The following is a 25,854-nucleotide window of genomic DNA, read 5'->3' as shown; positions in this document are numbered from 1 at the left end:
TCAATTAGCTTGTAAGCATATATCGTCTGTAATCTTCTTTCTTTGATTAACTTGAATTACATGACTCCAGTATGTAACTCTCGACAGCAGATATGTGTGTAAGTGTGTGCTGCTCTTGCTTGTTAAACTTATTTGCTGTGTTTGCATATCTACTGTCTGATTATTTTTTGTTGTCAGCCAGTCAGCTGGAGAGAGGGGAGGGGAGGAGACAGCCCTTTCTCACACTATCCATAATGGAATTTCGCCCTGCTATCAGTTTACTCGGCCAACCCTATTTCCATGACGCACTTCAGTGGAGTGAAGACGATCAGATCGCCATTTGCTTAAGAACCGGAATTCATATTGTGGTATGCACTCTATATCGACTATTCTTTATACTTGATCTCCTTTCTCCTCTTTCTGTCTCGCCTCGATTAGATCTATATAACCAAGAACACGCCTCTTAAAACCACGCGTTAACGTGTTAAAAAACAGACACCTACATTTGTCGATTTACGATCTGAAGAGGAAGCTCATGTTCATACCGGATTAATCGAGTTACGTAAAGGAAATCCGGACGCGCCTGCAGAAACTACAGGTTCGTAAGTCATTACACAATCCTGATACCGGTCGATCGCTCTAGTACAACGCTACAGCCCAACCGAACATAAGCGCGAATACCCGTGTCGCACATCCGCGCACCACAGAAAACGAAAGCGCGTATTCTTTTGTTTCTTTCTAATCCATGCTTTCTTATCCCTCTTTCTGTATAGTCAAAGACAAACCTGTACAATCCAGTTTTCTGATAGCAGAAGCATATCGTTGTGCACGATGGTCACCGACTGGATTATCCCAGATGAAAAGGTAACTTGTCGCCTAGTTCAGAACACATGCATCATTGTTTTCTTCTAACGCGCACATATTATAGGTGCATATTAGCGGTCATAACAACACAACATCAAGTAACATTATACAGTGCGCCCAATCCAAGAGAATATTTTGAAACCGTAAGAAGAATGAGAGCGACTTTAGTCATGGCAAATTTGAAAATGGCAATTGATACGTCTACTAAAAAACCTTATCTGTTTCCTTTATTAACTACAATATGCATGTACATAGTGCCTCGATATGACCCCCTTAATAAAAGACCATGTCTTGGGATCGAAAGACAGATTCGATACGCTGGAAGAACTCGACCGTTTTCATACCCTTTGTAAATAATCTTTCTTATTCATTTGCGTCTATGTGTTGAGGCGTTAGAAAAGAAAACACTCGTATATGACTACATACTAACTATCTTTTCGGAAACGGGCTTAATATAGGTTGTGCATGGTCGCCGCGTATCATTCCTGATGCTTTCAACGAGAAACCTGCTCTGATTGCATTGGGTAATAAGGCTGGCGAAATTACACTTTGGAGGTAACCACTCCTTTTTTCGTCTCGATGGCTACTGCATAATGACGTGAATTATATCGCTCATATTGGTATCATGTATTGACTTGATTGTTCTTAGTTATCATTCTGCATCAGGAGCACAGTTTTGCACCACTGTTCAACCGCACCAATCCTTTGTCAACTTGGTCGAATGGAGTCACTGGCGAATTCACGGTAGCAAACGTATGTGTCTATTTTGCTCATGATTTTATGATGTGTGATGTGTATACTTGAGAGAAAAAGGAAGGCGCTAACACATGCACACTTGAACTTGTGGGGCTCATTATAGACACGGCATATTTAATTTCGACGTGTACGGATGGAACAGCTGCACTATCTACTGTGGAAGTAGTTGTATCAGCGGATGATGCTGGTAAAACTGTCATTCAGTCTGTAGTGGCAACTGTCGCCAAGACTTGGTTCGAGTCTGATCCTGCTACTATCAGCGTTCTATCCATTTGGGATAATCTGGTGAAGAAAAGACATTTTTTTTTATAGAACAAACATTGCTCTTAAACTTTTCCTAGTATTTACCGCATCTCACACTTTCTCTATTAGAAAAGCGAAAACGGTAAAACGATCAGGGTAGCATTGTGTAAAAACGCACGTGTCGATATTTTGTCAATGATACTCGATGACGACGACGATATTGCCGACCATCAATCAGAATATTATCTCGAGCACACAGTAATGGGTTTATCAGGTGAGAAACGACGCATTTCTCGTCCTCATATGATTTCGGCACAACCGCCACCAGCAGCAACTGAATAACCTGATGGATGGATAATCGTGTTTTATTTCCAGGCGCCAGATGGGCGACTGATGGAACACAGCTACAAATGTATACATATGATCTACAATGTGTAGTATTAGACGTCGATGACCATGCCAAATACACGTACAACAAACCAGTATCAGCACAGACCAACGAACGACTCGTAAATAAAGCAAACCATCAATGGATTTTGGAGCAGGACAAGATGGATCGAGAAACATTAGCTACAGCCAATGCTGTTACGCCCAAACTATGGTCTACGGCACATACAACCACTGGCTTATTCACAGCAGTGCTTTTTACGTGAGTTTTTCTCGTCTCATGCATCGCTCATCTTTGTCTCTCCTTTTCTCGCTTATTAACACACACACACGCTTTTTTTATCATTTCTATATATATGTTTTAGGCTTCGTTCAAGCCGGGATATAAACTATTATGGCTCAGGCTACACTGATCTTATTTATCTGGGCTTTTTGTTACATCGTGAGCGTCAAGATGACAAAATTATTGAAGGAATATGTGATACGGTCGAAACGTATGCCAAGGATCCTGAATTTTGTAAGTTTTTTTTTCTCTCTCTTTTTTTAAGGAACAACCTGAAAGCAAATGTTTGACCAAAATATTGTATAATTATATAGTCTTTACTTCGCCTGTCCAACAATTACTTCACGAGTCACTACAATATATCGTGGATGAAGACGATAATAAAGCAGTGCTTCGATGGTTAGAGAAATTGGATGAACTCATGTCTCAAGGCCAGTATAACAAAAGGTAAATCGGGAAGAAAAATCATTTAGGTGGTAGTAGCAACAATTGAAAAGAATAGATCACTCAACTGTCTTTTTTCTTTCCGAAACGCAAGTATTAGTACGGATTCATTAGCAAGGAGATTATTCTTTGATGAACGAACGACAGCAGCCCGTATTCTCGTTCGTGCAGAGTTGGATCTCAAAAATTACGATCTAACAGAAGAAGCTTCACGTAAATTAGCCAGTATTTGCAGCAAAGCTAAATCATTTCTCAAACAACAATTTGCTGTTACGACACTGGATCATATCCTTAATCTACCCAAAAACCGACTTCAAAAACTGAATGGTATGTGTACAGTAGCTTTGGTTGAAGCGTAAAAAGATACGTACATATATTAACTCATAACTGCTATTTATATATAGATGAGGATATCATGGTCATCTTGCTATTTTGTGATCGTATTCTTGCACAACAAGAGCCCATCCTGTTTGCCCTGGAACAAGTTCAAATGACCTGCAAAGATCTTATCCAGTCGTATATATCGGATCCTTCACAAAAGGCTTTGCTACAACGAGAGATGGACACTGCAATAGATTTGCTGGATGGGAATGATTTAAAAGAACCATTACCGGGAAGAGAGACATGTCCAGGTTGCCAACAATTGCTTACTATCAAAGGCGACCGTTTGGCTGTATGTCCGTCGTTACACATGTGGGGTAAGTGTTGTCCGTTGTAGGCTTGCTGCTGTCGTCGTTGTCGTCGAGATAGATGATATGCTTATCAGTCATGGCTTTATTATATAGGCTGTTGCAGCATGACACATCGTGTATTGGCATCTAGCAATTTGCGCGTATGTGGATTATGTGGAGAAAAGAGCTTAATACCAAAGGGGACCCATCCTCCCGAATCATTAACAGAACTGGTATTACAAGAATGTCAAAAATGTATAATGTGTGGTTCGAGTGTATAGGGATACTAGTAATAAACCATGTTATTTTGTTGTTGTTGGTGGTGTTGTTATATATGTACAAATGCTTATTTGCCGGATTGCTGCTTTGAGAATTCTAGATATTCGCGCTGTTTTACGTCCAGTACTCGTCGTTTATTGAAATATTCAACCTATACAAAAAGATATACATAATGTCTGTGTTATAAAGAAGGGTTGATTGAAGATAATGACCTTGAGAACTTACCCAACTTGCCATGCATGCATCCTCGTACTGTGATTTCTTTTCGAGACATTCCTTGGCCTTGGTTGGTTCTTTTTCGACAATGACAGGATCGACAATGGATAACTTATCGAGGCATGCAAAGTATTCGTCGCGTAACTTCCAGCAGTGTTGTCGTTGTTGACGCGTTGGTGGTTTTGCGTTTTCGGCTGCTGTCATTTTTGTTTGTCACAAAAAAAAATATAAAAGAGGAGAAGCAGGGAGCTGCCAAAGTTTCGTTTTTGTTTGCTTACGTTACTGAAAAGCTCCGATGCGCGCTTAAAATCGCACTACATGCAAGATGGATTATCCCATTACCGCAGCACCATCATCACTACAATATTCCTCGCTCATAAACTATGATCACAGCGAGCAGATATTTCAAGGCGAATGTTTATGTTTAAGCGTCTCTCTCGTTGTTTTTACAATAAGCATAGCAACGTACGCTAAAGTCAACATGTTTTATTTGATATGCAAAAAATTCACCTGTTTACCTTCTTTACATCCTGAGGCCAAGTGCTCTTCGCATTATAACACTTGCTGGTTAGAGCAGCATTCATACCCTCAATATGAGCTTTCAGGTACTGAAGAGGTGTATATCGTATGCCGGGAGAATGATAGCCGAAGGAAGCGCGACATTGATATTGATACAGCCTTTCAAAACCATGTCCGATGATACTATGTAGGATGGTGCAATACCTTTAAACCCTATGTAAGCAGAAAAATACTGTATTCGTTTTACATTACCCGCTCGTTAAACCGATCACCTCTGTTTTTCGAGAAAGTGATCGGTTTAACGAATGATCGGTTTAAAGATTGAGGGTCCACTATATGACATACATACTGCTTACCAAGCTGGTATATTGGGGAAGTGATTGGTTTAACGAAATATCGGTTAAAGGTGATCGCTTTAACGAGCGGGTACTGTATTGGCTTTCTCGAGATAGAAGAAGAAAGATTCGGTTGAAGATATTACGGATCACTTGCTCTTGCGTAGTTTTACATCGATAGCTCCTAAGGATATTTGATTTGTCTTTTACAGCACTTTTTCAAGCATCTTGTTTCGCGCATTGTGAAGTATGTATCGAGAGGACAACTCAGTGAGCACTTTTTAAAGTTAATGTGGGATACGTGCACAGTCAGGCATCTATATAACTCTCGACATGGCGAGAAGATTAGTTCAGCTATAATGAATTGAGTATTTTGACGAGTACGCTAGTAGGAATCGATGAGAGGACTGTTATACAATAACAGCCCTACATGTATATAATTTTTTAGGCGCGCTGAAAAAAGCGTCGATTTTTTTATGTACAGACTACGTATTAAGCGGTATGAGGAAGGGATATAAAAGCTTGAGTATATGAAATTAAAAGGGTCTACATGACTGTGCATATAAGCTATTTAATTGTGAATACATAAAGTAGTGTGACAATGGACGCGGCGGTTTCGACGGGAGTTGTAGAGAGAAGATGCCATTCTGTTAGTATTTCGCATGATATATTGATCAGCAGTACTTATGAGAGAACTGACACCCAGATCGTTCATTTCCTGGTGCATCGTCAATGTCGTTTTGCATATTGGGCAGGTACTGTTGTCGAATTCGTGAGGAAGTATAGTAGCCAGTGTCAAGCGGCAAGATAGTTTTTCCAAGCAACGTGCGAGATCATTCATTTCTGACTGTCGATAGGTCAAAGTTCCAAAAGGCTCGCCATTGTTTGAGTGTTCAAAGTAGTATTCTGACGGCTGTTCTCCACGGTAAACTGCACGATAATGACATGACGGAGATCTTATGGTGGTAATGGTGTTCAGCCGAAAATCTTTGTGATTAATCCATTTGACAGCCTTGGACATTACACCTTGGTAGCAACTTTTCCACGCTCACTAGCAATTCGCTCCTTGCTTTGAGCTTGTGCTGCCTTGGAATCGAAGTGGTTCGAGCCACCTTGAACTTCTTGCGTGAAGATGATGGTTCAGTTGGATGGTTCGTCTTGGGCGCTTTTGCGAGGGTAGCTGTTTCGTGGTTGCGGACATGCAATGGAAATATGACCTTTACAACAACAGTTGAAGCATTCGGGATCAGGGCGATCGGGTGTGATCCTGAGCGTGGCAATATCTGCAATAAACACCCATCGATTGCCAGGTAACATAAAAATCGCGATTGCGATTATGGAGAGCGCCGAAATCGATACAGCGCGTTAAAGTTTCGTATCCTTCTTGGTGGTTATCATGCTGGGCATCGTGAGTACAGCAAGTCTTTTGCCTTTGAACCAGCCGCCTTCCACGGACCGGTACAGGCCTAAGTGCAATACGTGTCCATATTTAGACAGAGCCGCTCTCAATTTGAGCTTAAGGTCACCAGATTACTATTTGCCCATTGCTGCTCGTTACATAAACCAAGTCTCCCAGTCTCTTGAGAATTCATGGTCAACATTGAAGACTTGGGAGCACAACACATCCAACGAAAGAAATCACCAAAGACGATTTTATAAATATATGACTTGGCCGCTTTTTTTTCAAGTTGAGGACTTCGTTATAATTCTCCCTCCATGTGCCGACTTCGCGTTTTTTCTTATCAAGTCTTGCATACTGTACTGTCGCTGGTATTTAATTAGGGGCCCCTCATAGATGACACTTTTGCTTTATGGGTCACTCGGCCCATTTTTAGGCGTTCTATACGGAGTTGATATGGCAGAGCGTACCACCGTGATAAAAAGCAATCTTTATGAAATGACATTCACCGACGAAACAACATGCCAGGTAGCAGTCGCAAAAAACGATGATGTTGCAGGGCATCACTATCGGGCTGTTCGTTCTCTACCTCCTAGACAACAACTCATCAAGTTGGAATTGTCACACCTGCCAACCGGTTTGTTATTTGGATAGTTTCTGAAAGGTCACCTGGAATCTATTACAAAGTTAGTGACAATATGGATAGCGCACATCATATATATATAATATACCTTTGCAAAGATTGCTTCTTGGGATGGACTTGCTTCTGTTTCTGTGGCGGTGGAAGTGGGGACAGCGGATGACCGGTGCACAGGTGGCAAGGAAACATCTTCTACCCTGTTAAACAAATACATGTATTCGCATGTTGAGCCTCGTCGGATGAAGTCAGGGCAGCGACATTGCACCTTGTAAGGATCTAACCCTAACAAGGCCACCATCCTGCCGATCTACATAATCAAACGCATGGTTTTTTCGCAGTCCAGGCATTTTGTTCTAGTTCCTCGTACAGCATGTATTTTTCATGTGTTGTCATGTGGTGCGCAGCAACTTGAAGACCCATCGCCCTTTTATCTTCGCTCGTGTCAAACAACCTTTGAGCTGTCACTCTTCTTCCATTCTCCAACCGACAAAGCTACAATGTCGAATATAATACAACTCACTTTAAAGGCACTTGGACTTAACGTGTTTGGAAACGACACACCTCCCGACGCGTTGAGGGACACAGGTATAATAATTGTCAACCATAAGTTCTTTAATTACCCAAAGTACATGCACGCAATCGCAACTGGGCAGTGCGACGACCGTTGACATTTATATTCATTCGTCTTTTACAAACCCATTTTTCGCATCAATCTTACAAGACATTGAATGTCTTATGCCAGAAAGAACTGAGCAACTGAATATTGATTCCACTGCCAAAGTTGAACCCACCACATCGAATAAGATTCAAGGTAAAGCTGTTAATCGAACAAAAAGGTATACACAGACTACGATGCTTATATTAGTAATGATATAATAATAGACAAACCGTCGTCCTCGCTTCCGGTTGAAGTTGCTCCTGCTACTACTACTACTACTATTGCTTCAAAGGCTCGAGAAGACATTGATTGTCTTATGCCAGAAAGAACTGAGCAACTGAATATTGATTCCACTGCCAAAGTTGAACCCACCACATCGAATAAGATTCAAGGTAAAGCTGTTAATCGAACAAAAAGGTATAAACAGACTACGATGATCATATTAGTAATGATATAATAGACAACCCGTCGTCCTCGCTTCCGGTTGAAGTTGCTCCTGCTACTACTACTACTATTGCTTCAAAGGCTCGAGAAGACATTGATTGTCTTATGCCAGAAAGAACTGAGCAACTGAATATTGATTCCACTGCCAAAGTTGAACCCACCACATCGAATAAGATTCAAGGTAAAGCTGTTAATCGAACAAAAAGGTATCATATAAACAGACTACGATGCTTATATTAGTAATGATATAATAGACAACCCGTCGTCCTCGCTTCCGGTTGAAGTTGCTCCTGCTACTACTACTACTATTGCTTCAAAGGCTCGAGAAGACATTGATTGTCTTATGCCAGAAAGAACTGAGCAACTGAATATTGATTCCACTGCCAAAGTTGAACCCACCACATCGAATAAGATTCAAGGTAAAGCTGTTAATCGAACAAAAAGGTATAAACAGACTACGATGCTTATATTAGTAATGATATAATAATAGACAAACCGTCGTTCTCTCTTCCGGTTGAAGTTGCTCCTGCTACTACTACTACTATTGCTTCAAAGGCTCGAGAAGACATTGATTGTCTTATGCCAGAAAGAACTGAGCAACTGAATATTGATTCCACTGCCAAAGTTGAACCCACCACATCGAATAAGATTCAAGGTAAAGCTGTTAATCGAACAAAAAGGTATCATATAAACAGACTACGATGCTTATATTAGTAATGATATAATAGACAACCCGTCGTCCTCGCTTCCGGTTGAAGTTGCTCCTGCTACTACTACTACTATTGCTTCAAAGGCTCGAGAAGACATTGATTGTCTTATGCCAGAAAGAACTGAGCAACTGAATATTGATTCCACTGCCAAAGTTGAACCCACCACATCGAATAAGATTCAAGGTAAAGCTGTTAATCGAACAAAAAGGTATCATATAAACAGACTACGATGCTTATATTAGTAATGATATAATAGACAACCCGTCGTCCTCGCTTCCGGTTGAAGTTGCTCCTGCTACTACTACTACTATTGCTTCAAAGGCTCGAGAAGACATTGATTGTCTTATGCCAGAAAGAACTGAGCAACTGAATATTGATTCCACTGCCAAAGTTGAACCCACCACATCGAATAAGATTCAAGGTAAAGCTGTTAATCGAACAAAAAGGTATCATATAAACAGACTACGATGCTTATATTAGTAATGATATAATAGACAACCCGTCGTCCTCGCTTCCGGTTGAAGTTGCTCCTGCTACTACTACTACTACTACTACTACTATTGCTTCAGAGGCTCGAGAGCAAGAAGAACCAACAACAGAGACAATAACAATAACATCGTATTATTTAGGCCGGAAGCGCGGTCGTCAGCCCGAACTTCTGGAACATACATTCAATGTTAATGACAGTGGCGCCAACACGGGCCACTCGCAAAACCAAAGCACATGTATGTCACTGCAGCAAATGTGATCACTTTTCTCGTTCTAAACACATACTAACATTTGTTGCATATCTTCTCGGAATCCTCAGCGTCTTCATTAGAAGAAAAAAGTTCTAAACGATTGAAAACAGGAAAATCATCGACGTTTTCTTCGAGCCAACTTGGTGGACCACAACTAGCAGCTGAAGAAACAACGGGTGCACCTGTGGTGACCGAGGAGCGCGCTGAAAACGCTTCTGAACGTTAGTCTGGAAGGGGTTCATTAGGGTCGATAAAGAACAGTTGTTATGTAATGCTCATTCTGATATAGAGTGTATTGCCACAGGCACTTCTTCCATCGATTCATTATCAGCGTCACGAGAAACGCGCCCTACTACAGTCGATACCTCGGGAAATCAACCAAGTATGCGAGGAACGCTAAACGAACAAGCATTAGCATCAGCATCTCTGCCACTGGTCAGAAAGCGTCCTCGCGAGAATGACAGTGGCGAAACTGAACAATTAAACACAGGTAGTACTAGGCAATAAAGTGTCTCTTAACTCTCTTAACTGCTATACAGATGCATGCGTACTAACAACAGCTTTCGCTTTGCGGCCATTACTAGGGTCGATGCCGCAGCAGTCATTGCCAAAGCGTACGAAAACAAATGAAGTTGCAGCGTCATCTTCTATTCACCAAGAACAACAGCAACCACCTGCTGCCGCTTTCTCATCCGCTCCGTCGCCACCTCTTCCCCCGCCCCCACAGCCGTACTGTCGCGAACGTGTCCATGCGGCTACTAAGGCAAAGCTAGAATCATATACTGACAATCGCAAAGAGGCGCCCCTCATCCAAGTAACTCTTACCTCGAACCTGTTCCGGGAGTTCTTTGTGGAAGAAGAAAGTGAATTCAGTTAAATTTGGTACGAGAGAACAAACAAAGGGTTCCTTGCTTGCATACTTTAAAATCTTGGTAAGAACGCGCGTACCGAAAAGTAGGTTAACTATAAAAGGAAGACGTGAGTTCTCGTTGCGACACCCATGCTGATATACAATATCATTGTGTGGGGTCTTTTTTTTTGCCTCGCCACAATTTTTATGGTACTTTATAAGAAATATTTGTTACACAGTATCTTTATTATTAAAATAATAAAATGGTCTTTTTTGTGGTAATTCGTCGGAAACTCATATAGTCTGGTCTGCTGACCAGCATAGGATATCACATCGTATCCACAGCTCGTCTCAAGAGTTCACGTCACACAGCTTGAAAGCATGACGCAACACTTTAGGAGGAAACATTTGCATCTTCGTTGTGTAGGATCCGGAAGAGTGATGGGTTATGAATAGCGCCTGAAGGTACTCTATGGACCAGCTAAAGATTTTCCAAGTATAGTGCATAGTAAGCATTTCCCTGACCTATTGCAGTGGACAGAGGACGACGAGCTCGCTTTCTTTTTCACTTGAACTACAATTAGACATATTGCATGTGTGTTCCAAAGGGATCAATATTCGAAACATTCCTTTTGACTACCTTTGATTTACAGGCATCGGTAGACGAATATCCCATGTTGGTCGACGGTCAATGTTCCTACGAGCTGTAAAAAGCTTCATGTCGCTTCAAAATGTCGCTTCCGCAAATCCGATTTTGTACCTTGTACCACCGTTCAAGAAAGGCAACCGATCGACACAGAAAAACGACAGACACAAGCCTTCAATTTGCAGTGGACCGTGCCATTCTATGTGGCCTCAATTTGTGATCCATTCACTTTATACATTGTCAATCAACTAGAAAAACACAATGATTGATTCGCGCTATGGTCTATCACCTAGCAAACACTGTTCTTCGTTGGTCATTAAATCATCATGCAGTCTGGATTTCGTAAGGATAGTATGTACTCCCGATCAAAAGCCTCCACAGTAGGAAGCAAAATAACATACTATTACACCTATTGATGCAATATGCGGGTCCATCAACAAAGCATAAACAATGAATTCACTTGAGGGTACATAACCTGTAATCGAGTAACGCGTTTTAAAAAAAAACGCAGCGCCCTTTTTTCTTTGACGACACTCCTCTCTTACTTCTTCCGCGTCAAACTGTCAAAAAGATGTTTAACGGCTTTGCAAACACCACCAGTGCTCCCCTTGCTCCATATGATCAATTTCAACGCCAAACCAGCAGTAGTAGAAGCAGCAATAGCGACTCACTTACACTCGACCAAGTCACCCATGCCCTGGACGACTGCCACTGTGTCATAAACGACCAACGCGACGCCTTTCAACGCCTTATTACCAAGGGTCGAAAAGTCATTGCTCAGAAAACTATTCAAAATGAGGAGCTCCAATACCAGGTCAAACTTTTACAGGCTGAAAATTCAGCATTGTTGGAACTACAAGCAAAAGAACAATCGCAACGAGCCATGAGCACAGGTTCTGACAAGGACAGCAACAACAACGGTCCGAACAAAGATTTTCTCCGACTTTATGAACTGGTCATGAAGGCCGTTAACCTGTCAAAGAGCACCGCCACCCCGATGTTGGAATCGGTGCGTACTACTACTGCTACTCAGGAAGGGTCCCCCCCTATCGATATCGAAGACATTGAGCGTCAGCTCAAGACACAGCAGCACAAAAACGAAAAAACTCAATCGGACCTCGCCGAAACTCGATCGCAGCTGTCGGCGGCTGAGCAAAGGTTGACAGGGTGCTTGAATAGTAACGTTTCACTAATGCGGGAGGTTGAGGGTTTGAAAAATCACCTACACCACGCGACAGAAGAGAATAACACAATGAGACAACAGCTGCAACAAAGCAATGGAAGCGCCGGTACTGCAGCAGCTTTGAAGTCCGAAAATCAAGAGTTATGTAAAGCACTTGACGAGCTGAAAATCTCATTTAATGTTCAAAAGGCACAAGCGGATGGTCTTCGACAAAACCAAGAACAGGAACTGATTGTGAAACAACGAGAAGTCCAAGTTATGCGAGATGAAATCTCAGATCTCGGAAGGAAGGTTAGCATTCTTAGCGTAGTGTAGAAACTTTGGATGAAACTGGCTACTATGCGTTGGCTCATTTGCTCTTATTGCACATTTGGATTTTGTTTAGTATGCAAGTCTCGAATTGGAGCATAGTAAAATTAGCATGGAACACGTCATTATGAAAACAGAACTAGCAGCGGCAGAAGAGGAGACAAAGAAAATGGAAGAAGAACTAACCAGGGCGCGAAAGCAAGCGAAAATGCTTAATCAGAATCTAGGTAAGTGTTTCTCTACCGCTTGAGTTACGGCCTCTAACTCATTCTTACATATGCCATTCACAGAGGAAGCGCAGCAATATATAAACCGGTATTACGTTTCAGTAACTCACAGCAACCAAACCGCCGATGCTCACGGTCATTACCAGTACAGCAACTACAATCAATACGCACAATACCATTAGTTTGTAACCCCTGTATATATCAATAAACAGCATAATCATTACTTACATTTAATCCTTGCTACTCGGCAATATACATGATCGCTAAGTACAGAGTTCCATTGAAACGCGCAAGGGGATGATGATGGGCACGATACAAATATGCACGACTCCCGAATCATGCAGCAACCCCGACGCCGCTCTCCCTCTCTCCCGGTCGTGAAGAATTCAGTCCAGCCCACGCGCCTTTCAAGTCTTGATATCCAGAAAGCAATGGCCACATCTACGCAATCTCCACTCTCTCAGCATTGGAATTACTTTCTCAATGGCGCCGAGCAAGCGTTCAACTGGCCAAAGACCTTTATTCTCTTTTACTCGTAAGTTGACTCGCCAGCATACTTCACTTGTTTGCGTGGTATATAGGTCAGGGTATTTTTTTTTGACATTTAAATAATACTCGTATTACTACATTACATAGGTCTTCGACCGTTCAAAAGTCAATGTTTAAAGCCTTATTCATAAACGGCATTATATTTTTAGGTGGCGTCCTGTTCCTAGAAATCTTCTACAATGCACCAGAACATCGTATATTCGGCTGCTCTTATGCGGTAAGAAAAAAAAGCAGTAATGATTTTTTATGGCGTACACCGAGTTGGCAAGCTAACTAAGATGATGGGCGGTATAAACTGATACAACTTCTTTTTCAACAACAACAGACTATCACAGGATTTCCACTGTATTTTGGAACACTTGGCATAAACGGCAAGTTTTTTACACCTATAGCTGAAAAGGCTTTCCAACTCCAAGCCAAGAACAATCCACGCACAACGCCTGGTTCTACAAACATCGTACAAAGCATGGCATCCATGATCTACACTGTTATTTTCTATATGAACTGTGGCGTCTTTGCTGGTCTCTTGCGCAGTATGATCCCGCATGTCGGTACTTTGCTTGCATTTCTTATGAACTGTGCCATCATGTCTTATTACTGCTTTGAGTAAGTTTCTTTAACGCGTCCTCTTCCAGAAAGTACGTCATGGCCCAGTCTTTAACGACCCTTGCTCTTTTATTATTTCCAGATACAAGTGGCTGTACATGGGATGGACATTGGAACAACGCATGACGTTTATGGAGGAACACTGGGCTTACTTTTTGGGTTTCGGTAAGAGAAGAGAAAGGATGAATATGCGCTGTTGTTCAAGAACAGGAATCTCGGTTAGTTTTATATTTTATGCACGTAAAAGATAACAACGAAAAATAGGCACGCCAATCACTGTGTTGACGTTCTTCCTGTCAACCTTACACTCCGGTGCTGTGTTTGCCATCTTGTACCCGAGCGTATGTGTTTCTTCGCACTATGAGACTTATTTGACTCTTAACTAACTAATTTTTTACAGTATGTGATCATGGCTACCATGGCAACACCCAAGCCAGCCACTCCTTACGGTCAGCCTTTGGCATCCGGCAAAACCGTTCATCCTGAATTGTCTGCTCCCAACAAGATCCCATTATTTTTCGGCGTTCGTAAAATGAATGATTTGGTTATTTTTTTGGCAAAGATGGTGGGCGGTGTACATGCCGATTCAATTGTCTCGGAAAAGCAGAAAATGACAAAAATGGAATAAAGTGTCTATATAATGCTTGTTTATTTTTAAATGTTGTTGAAACGATCCATTTGCTGAGCATTCATACAGAAATACGCTAAAAGACCACAAAACGAACGCACTCACTATATCGGCTCCTCCTTCTCCTCGCCCTCACCATCGTCTTGCTCCACTTATTCATCCTCAGTCTTTATTTTTCTTTTTGAGTAACGTGCTACGCGGTGGTTCCTGGTTCTTGCTGTTCATCTGACTTAACTGTCATAGCTTAGTTCCACGATACAATTGAGTCTACAGTATCCAATACATGAATCATAGCCATCGATGTGACCTTAACGAGAGTTTACTGTAGAGTCATACATTAATACGTGTGTTTGCAGATTCAGGTATGCTTTTTGATATCTTATAAAATGACCGATGTGTGTTTACCAATAGCGAAGCCACCATCTTACTATGAACATGGCTTACGCTGTACTGTAGTTAGACAATCGTGTCAACCATCAGCTTATGTGTTTGTCAAAATAGGAACTACATAGTACTTTCGACTTGTATAAGGAAGTCTCACTACCCCCATTATTAAAGTTGATCCACCAATGCTACAACTAATAATTCCATTTCAACCCAGCTTTTCTTTCAATAAACCCTGCCAGTATAACCCGGTAAAGCGCTAATAGTTGTAATGTAGTCCTACTCTACCGCAATTCTCCTACTGTTGAACGAATTAAAACAATCCCACACTTAAACTCTTTTCCAAGCCTAAACTTACTGTTTTACAAAGCCTTTTTTTCGAGCCTCACGTATAAACAACGGAACATAATTTAATCATATTATGTACAATCTATATATATAAAAAATATTGTGCCCCGTCCCTTTTCTTCCAACATATCTACTGCTTCGTAAAAAGTTCGTGTTGCTTGAAATCTAGGTAAGCTGGACGTTGAAGAGATGTCTTGGCCACCTCAACATCAGTCCGGATATCTCGAATTAGGGCATCTATGAATCGATTCCGCAAAAAAAGCTTAAATTTAGTCATATACTTTCTTAATATTATGTGGTGACATAGAAGCAAACGTATATTACCTAGTGATGGATAGTTTTGTTCTGGTCGGACGTATCCGAGCACAATTACGCGGATATCAATTCCATAAAAGTCATCTTTGAATTCGTGAATGATGTGTACCTCCTACATAATCCAATGATATCAAATCCGTTGTCAGCCATACTGCATAAAAGAGTCAAGTGTCGTTGTCGTGGTTGTCGCATAGCATTCAGGGTAATACATACAGCCGATCGCTTTTCGTTCTTGTAGTAAGGGTTCCAACCCAAGCTCATCACCATGGGGTATACTTCAGATCCTTTCTCAGCAATTTGTACCCAACCATAATAAACACCCGTGGTAAACTCTGTACACATTGCTTCAAGTGCTTCCTCTGACAAATTGGCTATAATTGTCACATTTGTTTTTAGTGTGTGTGTACGTGGGTAAAAAAATAGAGGGTTTAAACCTAATGTCAAAAGCTGCGGGGGTGGGCAAACGCTTATTAAGAACCTACCAGTAGGAATGCCCAACTCTTTGGAACCTCTACCGAACCCACTAACAACCTTGCCAGCGACGGAATGAGGATAAGGGCTTTCTGGTTTCTCGGGGCCAACAATAAGAGGGCGATCGGGATTAAGCTCGTTAGACATTTTCGAGTTATTCTTTTGGTAAGGAAGCGCGAGAGAAGGTGCTGGAGAGAGAGAGAAAGGGTTCGTCGGGACATCGGTCGGTCGGGGAAAATCACGCTAAATAGTTGCGGATCTTTTTTCTTGATGACAAACATGCAACGCCATGACTATAGCCAAAGATCTAGCATAACATAATCCCATCGAACATGTATCCCTCGCCAGATCATTTCTGTTGTGCTCGAGCACTTTATAGACTTTCAAGCAGTTTATCATTATCATTTACTGTTTCTTGAATATAAGATAGCAAATATTTGAGAACAAGCGCAGATTTGTAACTGATTACTAATGAATCGTCGTTGCTGTCCTTTATAAGTAAGCATTATATATGCATACAGAAATTGATACTCCTTGGCAATAGAGCCGTAATCTATGTCGTCATCCCACTGGCACTACCAATGTAATTCACTTGTCATACATTCAACGGGGTGAGTGATTCTATAGAACCCTGCCAGCGAAGAGCTTGGAAAATCATCAGTTTGAGCTTGACCGATTATATACCCATTGTTGTGCAACCATAAATGCATAAGAAGACGTTCTATGTTTTAGGCCCACAATACAAGAGCGAGCACATATACCAGGGGAAAATTACATGATGAGAATACAGAATCATTTATCGCTTATGCTTTCTATCGCTTTCATCGGCCTTTTCATCTTCGTTTGCACGCTTTTTACGCTTGATCATAGTGGATAAATCGTTCACCGTAACATTTTCCAGAGATGCTGCCGCTGCCTGCTGTCCACCATTATTGTTTGCCGATGGAGCACCCAAGAAACTCTTTAGCAGTGCCTCAGCCTCCTTTTCTGTTTTTTGTCGGTTGGTCAACTCCTCGAGCTAATAAATAAATCAGAAGTCTTCAGCAGACATGCAGCATTTTCTTATAAGCTATCAAAACAATCAGTGAGTCATTTACCTTTTCTTCCAGGTCTTGAATTAACCCTTCAATCTCACGAATTTCCTTATTGTCAATAGTGGCATCTCCAGCATTTGCAGCAGACGCCTTTCCTTTGCCTTTGCCTTGTTCCTTTTCTTCTAGTGTAGTGATACGCTTCTTGAAAACGTCAACGGCGGCCTTGATTTGTGATCCAGCTTTGTCTGCTTCCGTTGTCGAAAACTCCAATGCCAATGCGTACTTGTAATGTGCTTCAGCCAACTGGCGATCATCTTCTGCCAGATATTCCTTTTTGATATCCAGTGCCTTTTGGTAGTCTGGCAAAGCACTGTCGAATTTCTCTAACGTTTGTTGGTGCAAACAATTCAGTTTTCTCTTTTCTTTTGCTTTGCTTCCCCTAGATTCCTTTTACCTGTTTCGATCGAGACATCACCAAGACACAAGTGCACATCCGACAGTTTAAGTCGCGTTTCTTTGTCTTTAGATTTTTCGTAGATGACGCGCGCAATATCCAAAATATCCCATGCAGTCTCAAAGTCATCGTCTTGTCGGTTTTCTTCGCCTTCTTCGTCCTCGTCATCATTATCTCCTTCGGGAACTTCATCATCCTCAAAATGGAACTTGCCACTCTTAATAGCTACATTGAGATAGAGAGCGTAACAGAGTCACTACCCGTTTACTATCGAAATTACAATGTACTATTTCGTATCATACCAGCATTTTCTTCTTGAGCTGTAGGAGGGACAACGTCAACCTTGTTGTCCTGACCCGATTCACCCAGTACTGTGTTTTGTTGAATGGCACTTTGCAACAAAGCTCGACCATAAGCAAAGTAAGCATCGCCGCTTGCAGGAGCCAACTCACCGTGAGCCGAGTCTCTTTTAACCATTACAGATAGAATATAAGTAAGATCGTGCGATCGTTCTCGAAAAAAAGCAAGGAATGAATCCATTGCACTTACAACAACTGACATGCTTTGCCGAGTTTGTCGACACTAGTTTCGTAATCCTTCAAAGAGAGTGCACGAGTGCCTTCTTCATAAAGTGTTTGAGCCTTTTGTGTGGAATTACTTTCAGAAGTGGACATGGTTGTGGGTGATTTTAGAAAATACGTCGCGTTGCGCGTCTGCGGAAGAAAAAAAAGGGCACAGAACAGAAATGCGGTTCTTCGCGTCGTTAGCACCGAGCCCATCAAATCGGTACATAAAACCGCATTTTTGGTGTGACTACAGCTTATCCTTTATAGACATTTGAATGGACGGTATTGATTAGTTTCCTAGAAACATTACAAGCATTTGATTGAAAAATAGCTATTCGTTATGCGGATGTCTGTATTTTTGTATATGCAACGACAACTGAAGAAAAGCCTCGAGGTTGGATGCTGATACAGATAAGCCGATGGCCGTGCCACTTATCAATCAGTTTCTCGAGCATTATTCTCTCCTTGCTATCAATTTGCTCTGCTCTCCTTCTTAAGACATTGTTCTTGATCGACAAATGTGTAAAGCTAGCGATGGCCGCAAAAGCATCGATGAGATCCTACTAGCTGCTGTGTGAATATTGCAGTGTTCTATAACCTATGGTACGCATATCGGACATGTCGAGCGACCCGTCCGAGATGATGGACATAAATAACAACAGCAGATCCGTATTGATTGTGACGGTAGATCCTTGAATATATCATTAAAGCGATATCACAGTGATTCCCCGTTGAATTTCACTCTCGATAAGATAAACCCTCAGTTATTTTGAACTTTTTTCTATACCCCCCTTTAAGCATATAACACTGATTGAATCACCCTCGTTTTGTATCAACCCTCGGTAGTTTCAGCACTTCATAGACCCCCTTTGAGGTTGAAATTGAAAGGGGAACCACGGTATACCAGAGTCGTATGTATGTAAGTGCCCACATTGATGGCACTGGAAACGATACGATTAGTGATAAAAAGAAGTGTAATCAACGAGGTATAGGTTCGATTCAAATAAACTGATGTCCAGACATACCTACTGCTACTTGATGTATACAAAAGCAGCTCGGGTATAATACATATTAGCTGAGATTATGCTCCAATATTACATATGAACGTTTCTCATATCATCTCTTTGTAGCACCAGAAAACATAAGAAAAGTTATGTACTGTAGGAGAATAGAAAACAGTAGCAGCAGCTCACGACAAAGAACGCATCATTTCTTTATTCAGGCATAATTGAGTGGAGACTCGTCCATTATAACCGTGACATACTTCATTGACCGGTTAAATGCGAAATTACCCGCGACTTTAACCGGCCGGCATGGTAGCTGGTAACTATCTAGGAGCAGCCGCTAAGTATTCCACCAAATGTCGTCGAAACCAAATTTATGGACATATACAAATTGCATTAGGGTCTCTGACTTTATCATTGGCTTTTTCTCTCTTCTTGACTATATATTCCGTCACTGCAGTCAGTAGAGTGGGTTCCGCTTGATTCAGTGCATGTATGCTCCAAAAGGAAAGCATGCGCCACCCTTTGGTAATTAGCAGAAACCACGCTATGACGGAGTATGTTCTCCGATCATTTCTCGATCACTTCTTCTCTCCGCCAGTGAAAGTTATTCCGCGCGCGTGTGTCATACAATAAAACGCATTATATAGTTACCGAGCAATAAAAGCAGCAGCGCGCGCGGATGCATAGTGGTATTAAATGATAGCTAAATTGTCAAAGATATCGCGTGGTTTACTATCAAAGTATATATGCACTAATAATGGGTTTATTTAGCCCTGTGTATCCTTCAGTCTCACCAAATCCAAATGTCATTTTCCGTAATAATAGCTCTCTGAATTGCCGGAGTTCATGTAGAAAGAAAGGGTGGATTGCAAGAAAAAGGGCATGCACTTTCGCTTTTTTTATTTTCATCCCATCAAACAAGGCTTAGTGACACATTTGTAGCAGCCGACAAGGAGGATTGATCTAACACTAAAATATAATCCCTTCGGTGGTCCACTCCTGCCTTGAGTGAGAAAGGTATAGTTTAGGATGGTAATACAGTCATTTTCGTCATATCGTATTTGTTCATGGTTACACGCTCCAATAAACCGGCATATCTGAACACATGGAAACGTTTGTATAGGGCTGGTTTGTTACCAGCTCATAGAAGCCCAATAATGACTGGACCAATCAAACCGGATGTGGCGCTCAATTAACCTTTCAAGCCATTTTTGTGCCACAGTTTGACAAATTGCATATGCCCCCCATCTCTAAGCACCCTCTTTCCTACGGGTGGACGAAACAAAGGGGGGGAAGGTGGGGTTTACCCATAGTAATACACAAGAAAAAAGCTTAAAACCTTGTATCTCATTCATCCGTGTCATCACCTTCACACCAGATCCATACTTTCGGCTTTAAGCGAAAAAGGAGGGTGCTATGATGATTAAGGAGGTGCCTTTTGTATATCGCTCGCCCGTGATTAAAGTATTAAAGATGCTTCTTTCTTTGTTTGTTTGCTAAATTGGCATCCGTCGGGCAATCGTCGCCGATAGTCTTTTTAGATTTGTCGTGCTGTGTATGCGTGTGCAACGCGTTATTAGCGGGAAATTTAAACGCTGGTTCTCCCATTTCCGGTACTTCTCTTGGCTATATAAACAAAGCGCGGAGAGGGCAGCGAGAAGCTTTCTTTGTCCTCTTTTTGAATTCTACTTTTTTTTCTCTCTCTCTCTCTAATATAAGACTCATACTGCAAACTTTTCTAAGAACCAACTTTACGATGAACAACATAAACAAGAACATCATCAAGGCAACTGGCAACAATAACATCGGCTTTTTCTTCCAGCCATTGGTGTGCCATACTCATGATAACGAGCACTTTGATTTCTGTCCAAAGTGCGGTGTGGACATCACAAGGTTCTCTCATGAAGACCACTGCCCGGATGCCAGACATTGATCAGCTGTCATTGTTCTTATGGCTCTACTTGAGCAGGAACAACTAGAAGCACTATCATCATCATAACATTATCATCAACATCATCATCATACCCTCCTTACTACTCCACGTCACTGTGTACTCTTACTACATACTATGCACTCCATTCATTCTTCTCTTCTTGTTAACCTCGTCGTCATATACCCCAAAAACTACTACCACTATTACTCTTTTTTGTAACAACCCTGCATCGTCTTCCCATCATTTTGTTTAGAAAAAAAAAGATTATTCCCAGCATTTTTATGATTTCTCTCTCTCTTGATTTATTATCTTTGTATGCATCTCTCTTGTCATCTATATAAAATTTACAACAACACTCTGGTTCATTATAGTTCACCAAAGGAAAACTCCAATTAAGAATGTTTTTCCGTGTGTGCGGGTCGTCGTCATTTGTGTTCGTATATGGCAAGTTTTCTTGACAACCGGTAGTACAACGACCTGAAAATGCCGCAAATTGCATTATAATTTATTTTCTTTTGTTTTTCAATTAGGTTGTGTTAATTACTAGTGTAGGGGCAGGGGTAATCGTGGTGGTAGTGGTAGTCGTAGATGTGGTATTGGTATTATTGGTACTACTATTACCACTACTGCCAGTAGTAGTACTGCTGCTGCTGCTGCTATTTGACGCCTGTTTGGTAAGAGGCATAACTGCTTCCTGTTGCTTTTGCATCAGTTTTTCCTTTTGTGTAAGGATCTTTTCGACCCACAGGTCCCGCGTTGCCATCGAATTGGTGTACAAGGTCATGGGCGGTGACCCATTGCGGCCGTGGTGATAGAATATGATTCCGACAACACCGTTGTTAGAAGCGGTTGAGGAAGAAGACGAGGAAGAGAGAACGGGTTTCAATGACAACGGCGTTGACGTTTCGGATGATGTGGATGGTCTTGGTGAAGCGATACTGTTACTGCTGTTGCTGCTGCAGCTATTGGAGTTGATGCTCGGTGATGGCGTAGTGAGAGAAGATGGCGTGGTTGGTCGGCTTTTGCCATTGGAGGGGATATCGACGATGGATAAGGAAAGTACATCTAGTGGAATGGGCTAAGATATAGTACAAAGATGTGTTCAGTCCACTTCTGTTTATAATTTTTGTTTGCACGTCCAGGACTTTCTGCTTTTACATACCTTTCTTGAGATCTTAAAGTGCTCGACATGATTGTGGTTCTTGATCTTGCCAAAAACAAGGTAATGATCAAACAAAAACACCTGCAGGTCCTCCGACGAGCCGTGTCCCTTCCGCTTCAATTTGCCTTGCATGACCAATTCCCGTTCAGCGTCCCGCAATTTCAGATCCTGCATCCGGTTCGGTCCGTTAGCTACCGAGACCCCGCACCACTTTCCTTGAATGATTATCTCAGTACTTACCACATAAATGCTGGTCGACTTAAATGCCATTCGTTCCTCAATCTGCTGAAGCGTAAAGAGTTGCTCAATACGACCCGTCTCCTCATTCACACGTTCCAAAAGTTTAGCAATCGCATCCGTGGCCTGAGGTATAATTTCACGATCTGGATTGCCCTGCGGGGTCCGTTTCAAAATTTCGCGCAACAACAAGTTGTAACGCCCCAGTCGTGTCGTGGGCTTGGTCAGGTATCCGTTCAGCTCCAGACGACGAGACTCCTTCTTACGTTCGGTGGTCCTTACAAACTGGGCGAATTTCGGGTTGCGTCGTTTCTCGAGCTCAAAGTGATGTTTGCCAATGACTTGGTGGGAGCCGTAGGCGACGTAGGGCTCGAATTGATAGACAAAGGCCATCATGACGTCGCCAATCATGTCAATCACTTCTTGCTCTTTTCGTCGTTGGACCAGGGCGGATGACAGGGCGGCGCTGACCTTTTCAATTTCTGCAATGTTCCAGAATATTTGTTGCACGAGCTGGTTGCGTTTATCTGATCCTGAAATAATGTCGCTGGCTGACAGCGGTTTGATCCAGTGCTATAAAGAACAATGACCGTCGTCATACGTAAGTCAAATGGATTGATTTTTTGCCACTGTTTCTAAAAAACGATCACTGTGCATACGTTGTTTATATATTCGAGGTCACGGGCAAATTCTTCTTCGGTGTAGATCAGCTCGTATATACACTCTTGACGCTTTTGTTCCTCGGGAGGTGTGGCCGCAATTACCGCCTTTGGTACCGAGTGGACCCATAATGCACGTGAAGTTCTCTATTGTCTGTGTGAGCTATACAAGAAAAGTCTCTCTCTATTTTTCCATTAATCTACCTTGTCGGGGCGAGCATACTGACTCCGTGTTCGTTTGATCCTCTAGTAAAAGATAAATTGCATGTGTGAGCTAAGCAATCCCTCCGCTTGTACAAGATAAGAAGTGCTTTACCCTCTTCACTTTGGGACAGCAGTTTGAGTAACAAGGTCGGTCAGTGGTGCATGTAGGAGAGTAGCACGGCGTCTGTGGAGTAAAGACGCCTGTGGCCAAGTTGGTGCTACCATCTAAATTTCAAATCCTTTTTAATAAAATTTCCAGATACGCACCAGCTATTTGGTAAATCCTTGAATTCAGCCTTTCTATTTTACCTTTGGCACGGTCAATCGTAAAGGCAGTGAACCGATACAGCTCACTGGACGCATCCATAAATCGTCGTTCACCGTCAATTCCGTGAAACACATCCAACGATTCAAGCGTACGGCCGATCATCAATGCACGGTTCCGATCAGCTCCTTGAGAGATGTCTACAATTTGGTCCTATACAATAACATGACTTGGAAATTAGGTTTTTTTATACGTTGTGCAACGCCAAAGCGAGAGAGGGCATTAAATCAGTACCACAGCTTCTTTTCCCGTAAAGAGATAGTGGTATTCAACTCCGTCTCTGAGGACATCGTCCGGTACTATTCGTTTGTACATCTCCAAGGCGACGTATGAAAGTAGCGCTGTGTTGTTGTTACTGTGGTTGCCTCGTCTACCCTTGCTGCCCGGCTGGACATAGTGCGAAAAGAAGGCGTTTTGTTGATCTTCGGTGTCGTAGGCCATAGGTGAAACCACAGCCAGTTGATGTTGCTGTTGAGGTGGGTCGAGTTGTTGAGCGACCAGCGCTTCTGTTTCCTCTTCCTCTTCCTCGTTGTCCTCATCGTCATCGTCGTCCTCGTCGGCATTATGAAGGCCATCATAGCCTGAGGTATCTGTATCAGAAATAAGGAAAAGACAGAGAATTATTCAAATTTTAATAAAACTTGTGTGTGTGTGTGAAATGACAAAATGAGCGTAAGAAATTAGAACCTTACCTGCTTTAGCGTGTAACACGAGCTCATCGTCAACTTCTTCCTCTTCTTCCTCAGAGAAAGGTGGCAAGGATTCACTTGATGAATGCACTACTATTGGCGCCGGACCAAACGAAACGTGCTTTTCGTCTCTTCGCTTGTTATTTTTGCCTGCAAAAAAGGATGGCGGGGAGTACATGGGCGGTGGCGTGGTGGGATCGTTGTTTGACTCGTCGCTAGCGTTACTGGGATGTCTGGTTGTTTTGCTGTGTGTATAGAACGCGTTCACGGCCTTGGCTGCTGTTGCGGCTGCAGCTAGACTCTGTTTGCGGACAGGCAGCTGCTGTCGCATGTAGCTTTTCTTGATGTTTTCGGGTATGGTGATAGGGACAGGTGACGGAGGCTGTGGTTGCGGATGTTGCTGCTGTAGTGATGGTTGTCGTGGTCGGATGGCATAAGCACCCTGGTGCTGATATGGATTGTTGCCGCGTTCGTCGCCCATGACCACGGTTGGTGATGGTGGAACACTCGACATTCTGAGCAAAAACGAAAAGGAAAAAGTAAGAGAGAAAGAGAGAGAAGGGAGATGAAAAGCGCTATTGTTGTTAGAGTGAAATGGGAGGAGTGAGCAACTTGGACGACCGACAATCGTTTCCCGGTTTGGCTACGCTTGTTTTGAACTCACGGCAGAAGCCATATTGCCTCTTGTGGAAAACGCCTTCGTTGGGCCTTTCTGGTGCCCTCTTCTTATTCTTAGTTCATGAAGGTGCCGCTGATGATGATTATGATAATTTTTACTAGCAGTATTATTGCCAAGAAAAAATATTTTTTAGTCTCTTCACCACTAGCGATAAAATGTTTCCCTTGAAACACTTAAATCTAGTGGCAATACAGCTCAAAATGAAGAAAGGTCGTGGAAGAGTGTTTTCGCGAGCAGGCTCTTGTGTTACAACGACCCAAACGGGGCAAACACGTGAAATGGCTAAAACTAACGTCATCATTATTATTTTATTATTAAGTGGTGGCTGGTGGGTGATCCTTTGCCGATATTGCCGCCACACCTACTGCTACGACTGCTACTACTGCTGTTAATGAAAATAAATTAAAATTTGCACCCGCGTCGTACGTCAATCCTGAAATTGATTAGCATTTTTCGTGTTTGACAACCTCCTTTTTTTCAGCTTATTAAACTTGCAAGGATCTGTATAGGAACTCGCTAAGCTGATCGCTCATACCTTGATGAGTGGCGCATCTTCTGACTGCGGGAATATGCACAAGAATTAAGATTGAGCCGACGAAGACGAAGCATTTGTTTTTGGAAAGAGGATGTTTGCTGGTGATGAGCCTTAATAAACAAGTACTATTCCTTTTAAGCGTCGGTGTATCTTCGTGCCGTTAGTTTTATAAAACAACAAAGAAGTGCTTATTGTTAATTTAGATAATATCATCCCAGCAACAGACGTCCATTCATTACGTCATTTTTTTTTTTTTTGCGAATTGCTATCATCTCAGCTATTATGCT

At 42.1% G+C, this 25,854-nt stretch overlaps 8 protein-coding genes across 8 annotated transcripts; 4 read left to right on the top strand and 4 right to left on the bottom strand.

Moving 5' to 3' along the window:
* Positions 1 to 233: 233 nt before the first annotated feature.
* On the top strand, positions 234 to 3,756 carry BDB00DRAFT_868142 (transcription factor IIIC subunit delta N-term-domain-containing protein; the record flags this gene model as incomplete). The annotated part of the gene is made up of 15 exons (XM_053126434.1): positions 234 to 347; positions 475 to 577; positions 753 to 843; positions 908 to 986; positions 1,099 to 1,192; positions 1,302 to 1,398; positions 1,493 to 1,596; positions 1,703 to 1,884; positions 1,972 to 2,116; positions 2,218 to 2,491; positions 2,595 to 2,746; positions 2,827 to 2,959; positions 3,051 to 3,283; positions 3,361 to 3,629; positions 3,742 to 3,756. 15 exons carry the CDS (start codon positions 234 to 236, stop codon positions 3,754 to 3,756), a joined length of 2,085 nt encoding a protein of 694 aa, XP_052984274.1.
* A 217-nt stretch (positions 3,757 to 3,973) lies between these two features.
* Positions 3,974 to 4,326, bottom strand: BDB00DRAFT_755833 (cytochrome c oxidase, subunit VIb; the record flags this gene model as incomplete). The annotated part of the gene is made up of 2 exons (XM_053118860.1): positions 3,974 to 4,057; positions 4,132 to 4,326. 2 exons carry the CDS (start codon positions 4,324 to 4,326, stop codon positions 3,974 to 3,976), a joined length of 279 nt encoding a protein of 92 aa, XP_052984273.1.
* A 3,042-nt stretch (positions 4,327 to 7,368) lies between these two features.
* On the top strand, positions 7,369 to 9,375 carry BDB00DRAFT_925667 (uncharacterized protein). Its single transcript, XM_053128812.1, has 8 exons — positions 7,369 to 7,600; positions 7,737 to 7,826; positions 7,898 to 8,065; positions 8,134 to 8,298; positions 8,372 to 8,536; positions 8,608 to 8,772; positions 8,846 to 9,010; positions 9,084 to 9,375. Exons 1-8 carry the CDS (start codon positions 7,513 to 7,515, stop codon positions 9,305 to 9,307), a joined length of 1,230 nt encoding a protein of 409 aa, XP_052984272.1. The 5' UTR covers positions 7,369 to 7,512; the 3' UTR covers positions 9,308 to 9,375.
* Positions 9,376 to 11,575: 2,200 nt separating this feature from the next.
* BDB00DRAFT_803009 (uncharacterized protein) lies at positions 11,576 to 12,971 on the top strand. The gene is made up of 3 exons (XM_053121987.1): positions 11,576 to 12,537; positions 12,632 to 12,782; positions 12,846 to 12,971. Exons 1-3 carry the CDS (start codon positions 11,635 to 11,637, stop codon positions 12,962 to 12,964), a joined length of 1,173 nt encoding a protein of 390 aa, XP_052984271.1. The 5' UTR covers positions 11,576 to 11,634; the 3' UTR covers positions 12,965 to 12,971.
* Positions 12,972 to 13,140: 169 nt separating this feature from the next.
* On the top strand, positions 13,141 to 14,572 carry BDB00DRAFT_803007 (etoposide-induced protein 2.4-domain-containing protein). The gene is made up of 6 exons (XM_053121986.1): positions 13,141 to 13,317; positions 13,419 to 13,548; positions 13,657 to 13,937; positions 14,020 to 14,102; positions 14,202 to 14,278; positions 14,338 to 14,572. The coding sequence occupies exons 1-6, from the start codon at positions 13,214 to 13,216 to the stop codon at positions 14,563 to 14,565; spliced, it is 903 nt and encodes a 300-aa protein (XP_052984270.1). The 5' UTR covers positions 13,141 to 13,213; the 3' UTR covers positions 14,566 to 14,572.
* An 855-nt stretch (positions 14,573 to 15,427) lies between these two features.
* Positions 15,428 to 16,230, bottom strand: BDB00DRAFT_755662 (uncharacterized protein; the record flags this gene model as incomplete). The annotated part of the gene is made up of 3 exons (XM_053118847.1): positions 15,428 to 15,534; positions 15,622 to 15,724; positions 15,826 to 16,230. The coding sequence occupies 3 exons, from the start codon at positions 16,228 to 16,230 to the stop codon at positions 15,428 to 15,430; spliced, it is 615 nt and encodes a 204-aa protein (XP_052984269.1).
* A 649-nt stretch (positions 16,231 to 16,879) lies between these two features.
* On the bottom strand, positions 16,880 to 18,245 carry BDB00DRAFT_784485 (uncharacterized protein; the record flags this gene model as incomplete). Its single annotated transcript, XM_053120465.1, has 5 exons — positions 16,880 to 17,101; positions 17,181 to 17,500; positions 17,572 to 17,796; positions 17,874 to 18,037; positions 18,121 to 18,245. The coding sequence occupies 5 exons, from the start codon at positions 18,243 to 18,245 to the stop codon at positions 16,880 to 16,882; spliced, it is 1,056 nt and encodes a 351-aa protein (XP_052984268.1).
* A 3,294-nt stretch (positions 18,246 to 21,539) lies between these two features.
* Positions 21,540 to 24,914, bottom strand: BDB00DRAFT_936020 (uncharacterized protein). The gene is made up of 9 exons (XM_053129214.1): positions 24,357 to 24,914; positions 23,899 to 24,254; positions 23,649 to 23,817; positions 23,452 to 23,564; positions 23,340 to 23,381; positions 23,136 to 23,282; positions 22,480 to 23,049; positions 22,240 to 22,407; positions 21,540 to 22,155 (listed from the first exon to the last, which is right to left on the bottom strand). The coding sequence occupies exons 1-9, from the start codon at positions 24,865 to 24,867 to the stop codon at positions 21,604 to 21,606; spliced, it is 2,628 nt and encodes an 875-aa protein (XP_052984267.1). The 5' UTR covers positions 24,868 to 24,914; the 3' UTR covers positions 21,540 to 21,603.
* Positions 24,915 to 25,854: the final 940 nt, after the last annotated feature.

Source organism: Zychaea mexicana (genome assembly GCF_025766255.1).
Source record: "Zychaea mexicana strain RSA 1403 chromosome Unknown BDB00scaffold_7, whole genome shotgun sequence".
NCBI lineage: Eukaryota > Fungi > Mucoromycota > Mucoromycetes > Mucorales > Lichtheimiaceae > Zychaea > Zychaea mexicana.
The sequence above is the reverse complement of the archived record's forward strand: the minus strand, read 5'-3'. Positions and strand labels throughout refer to the sequence as shown.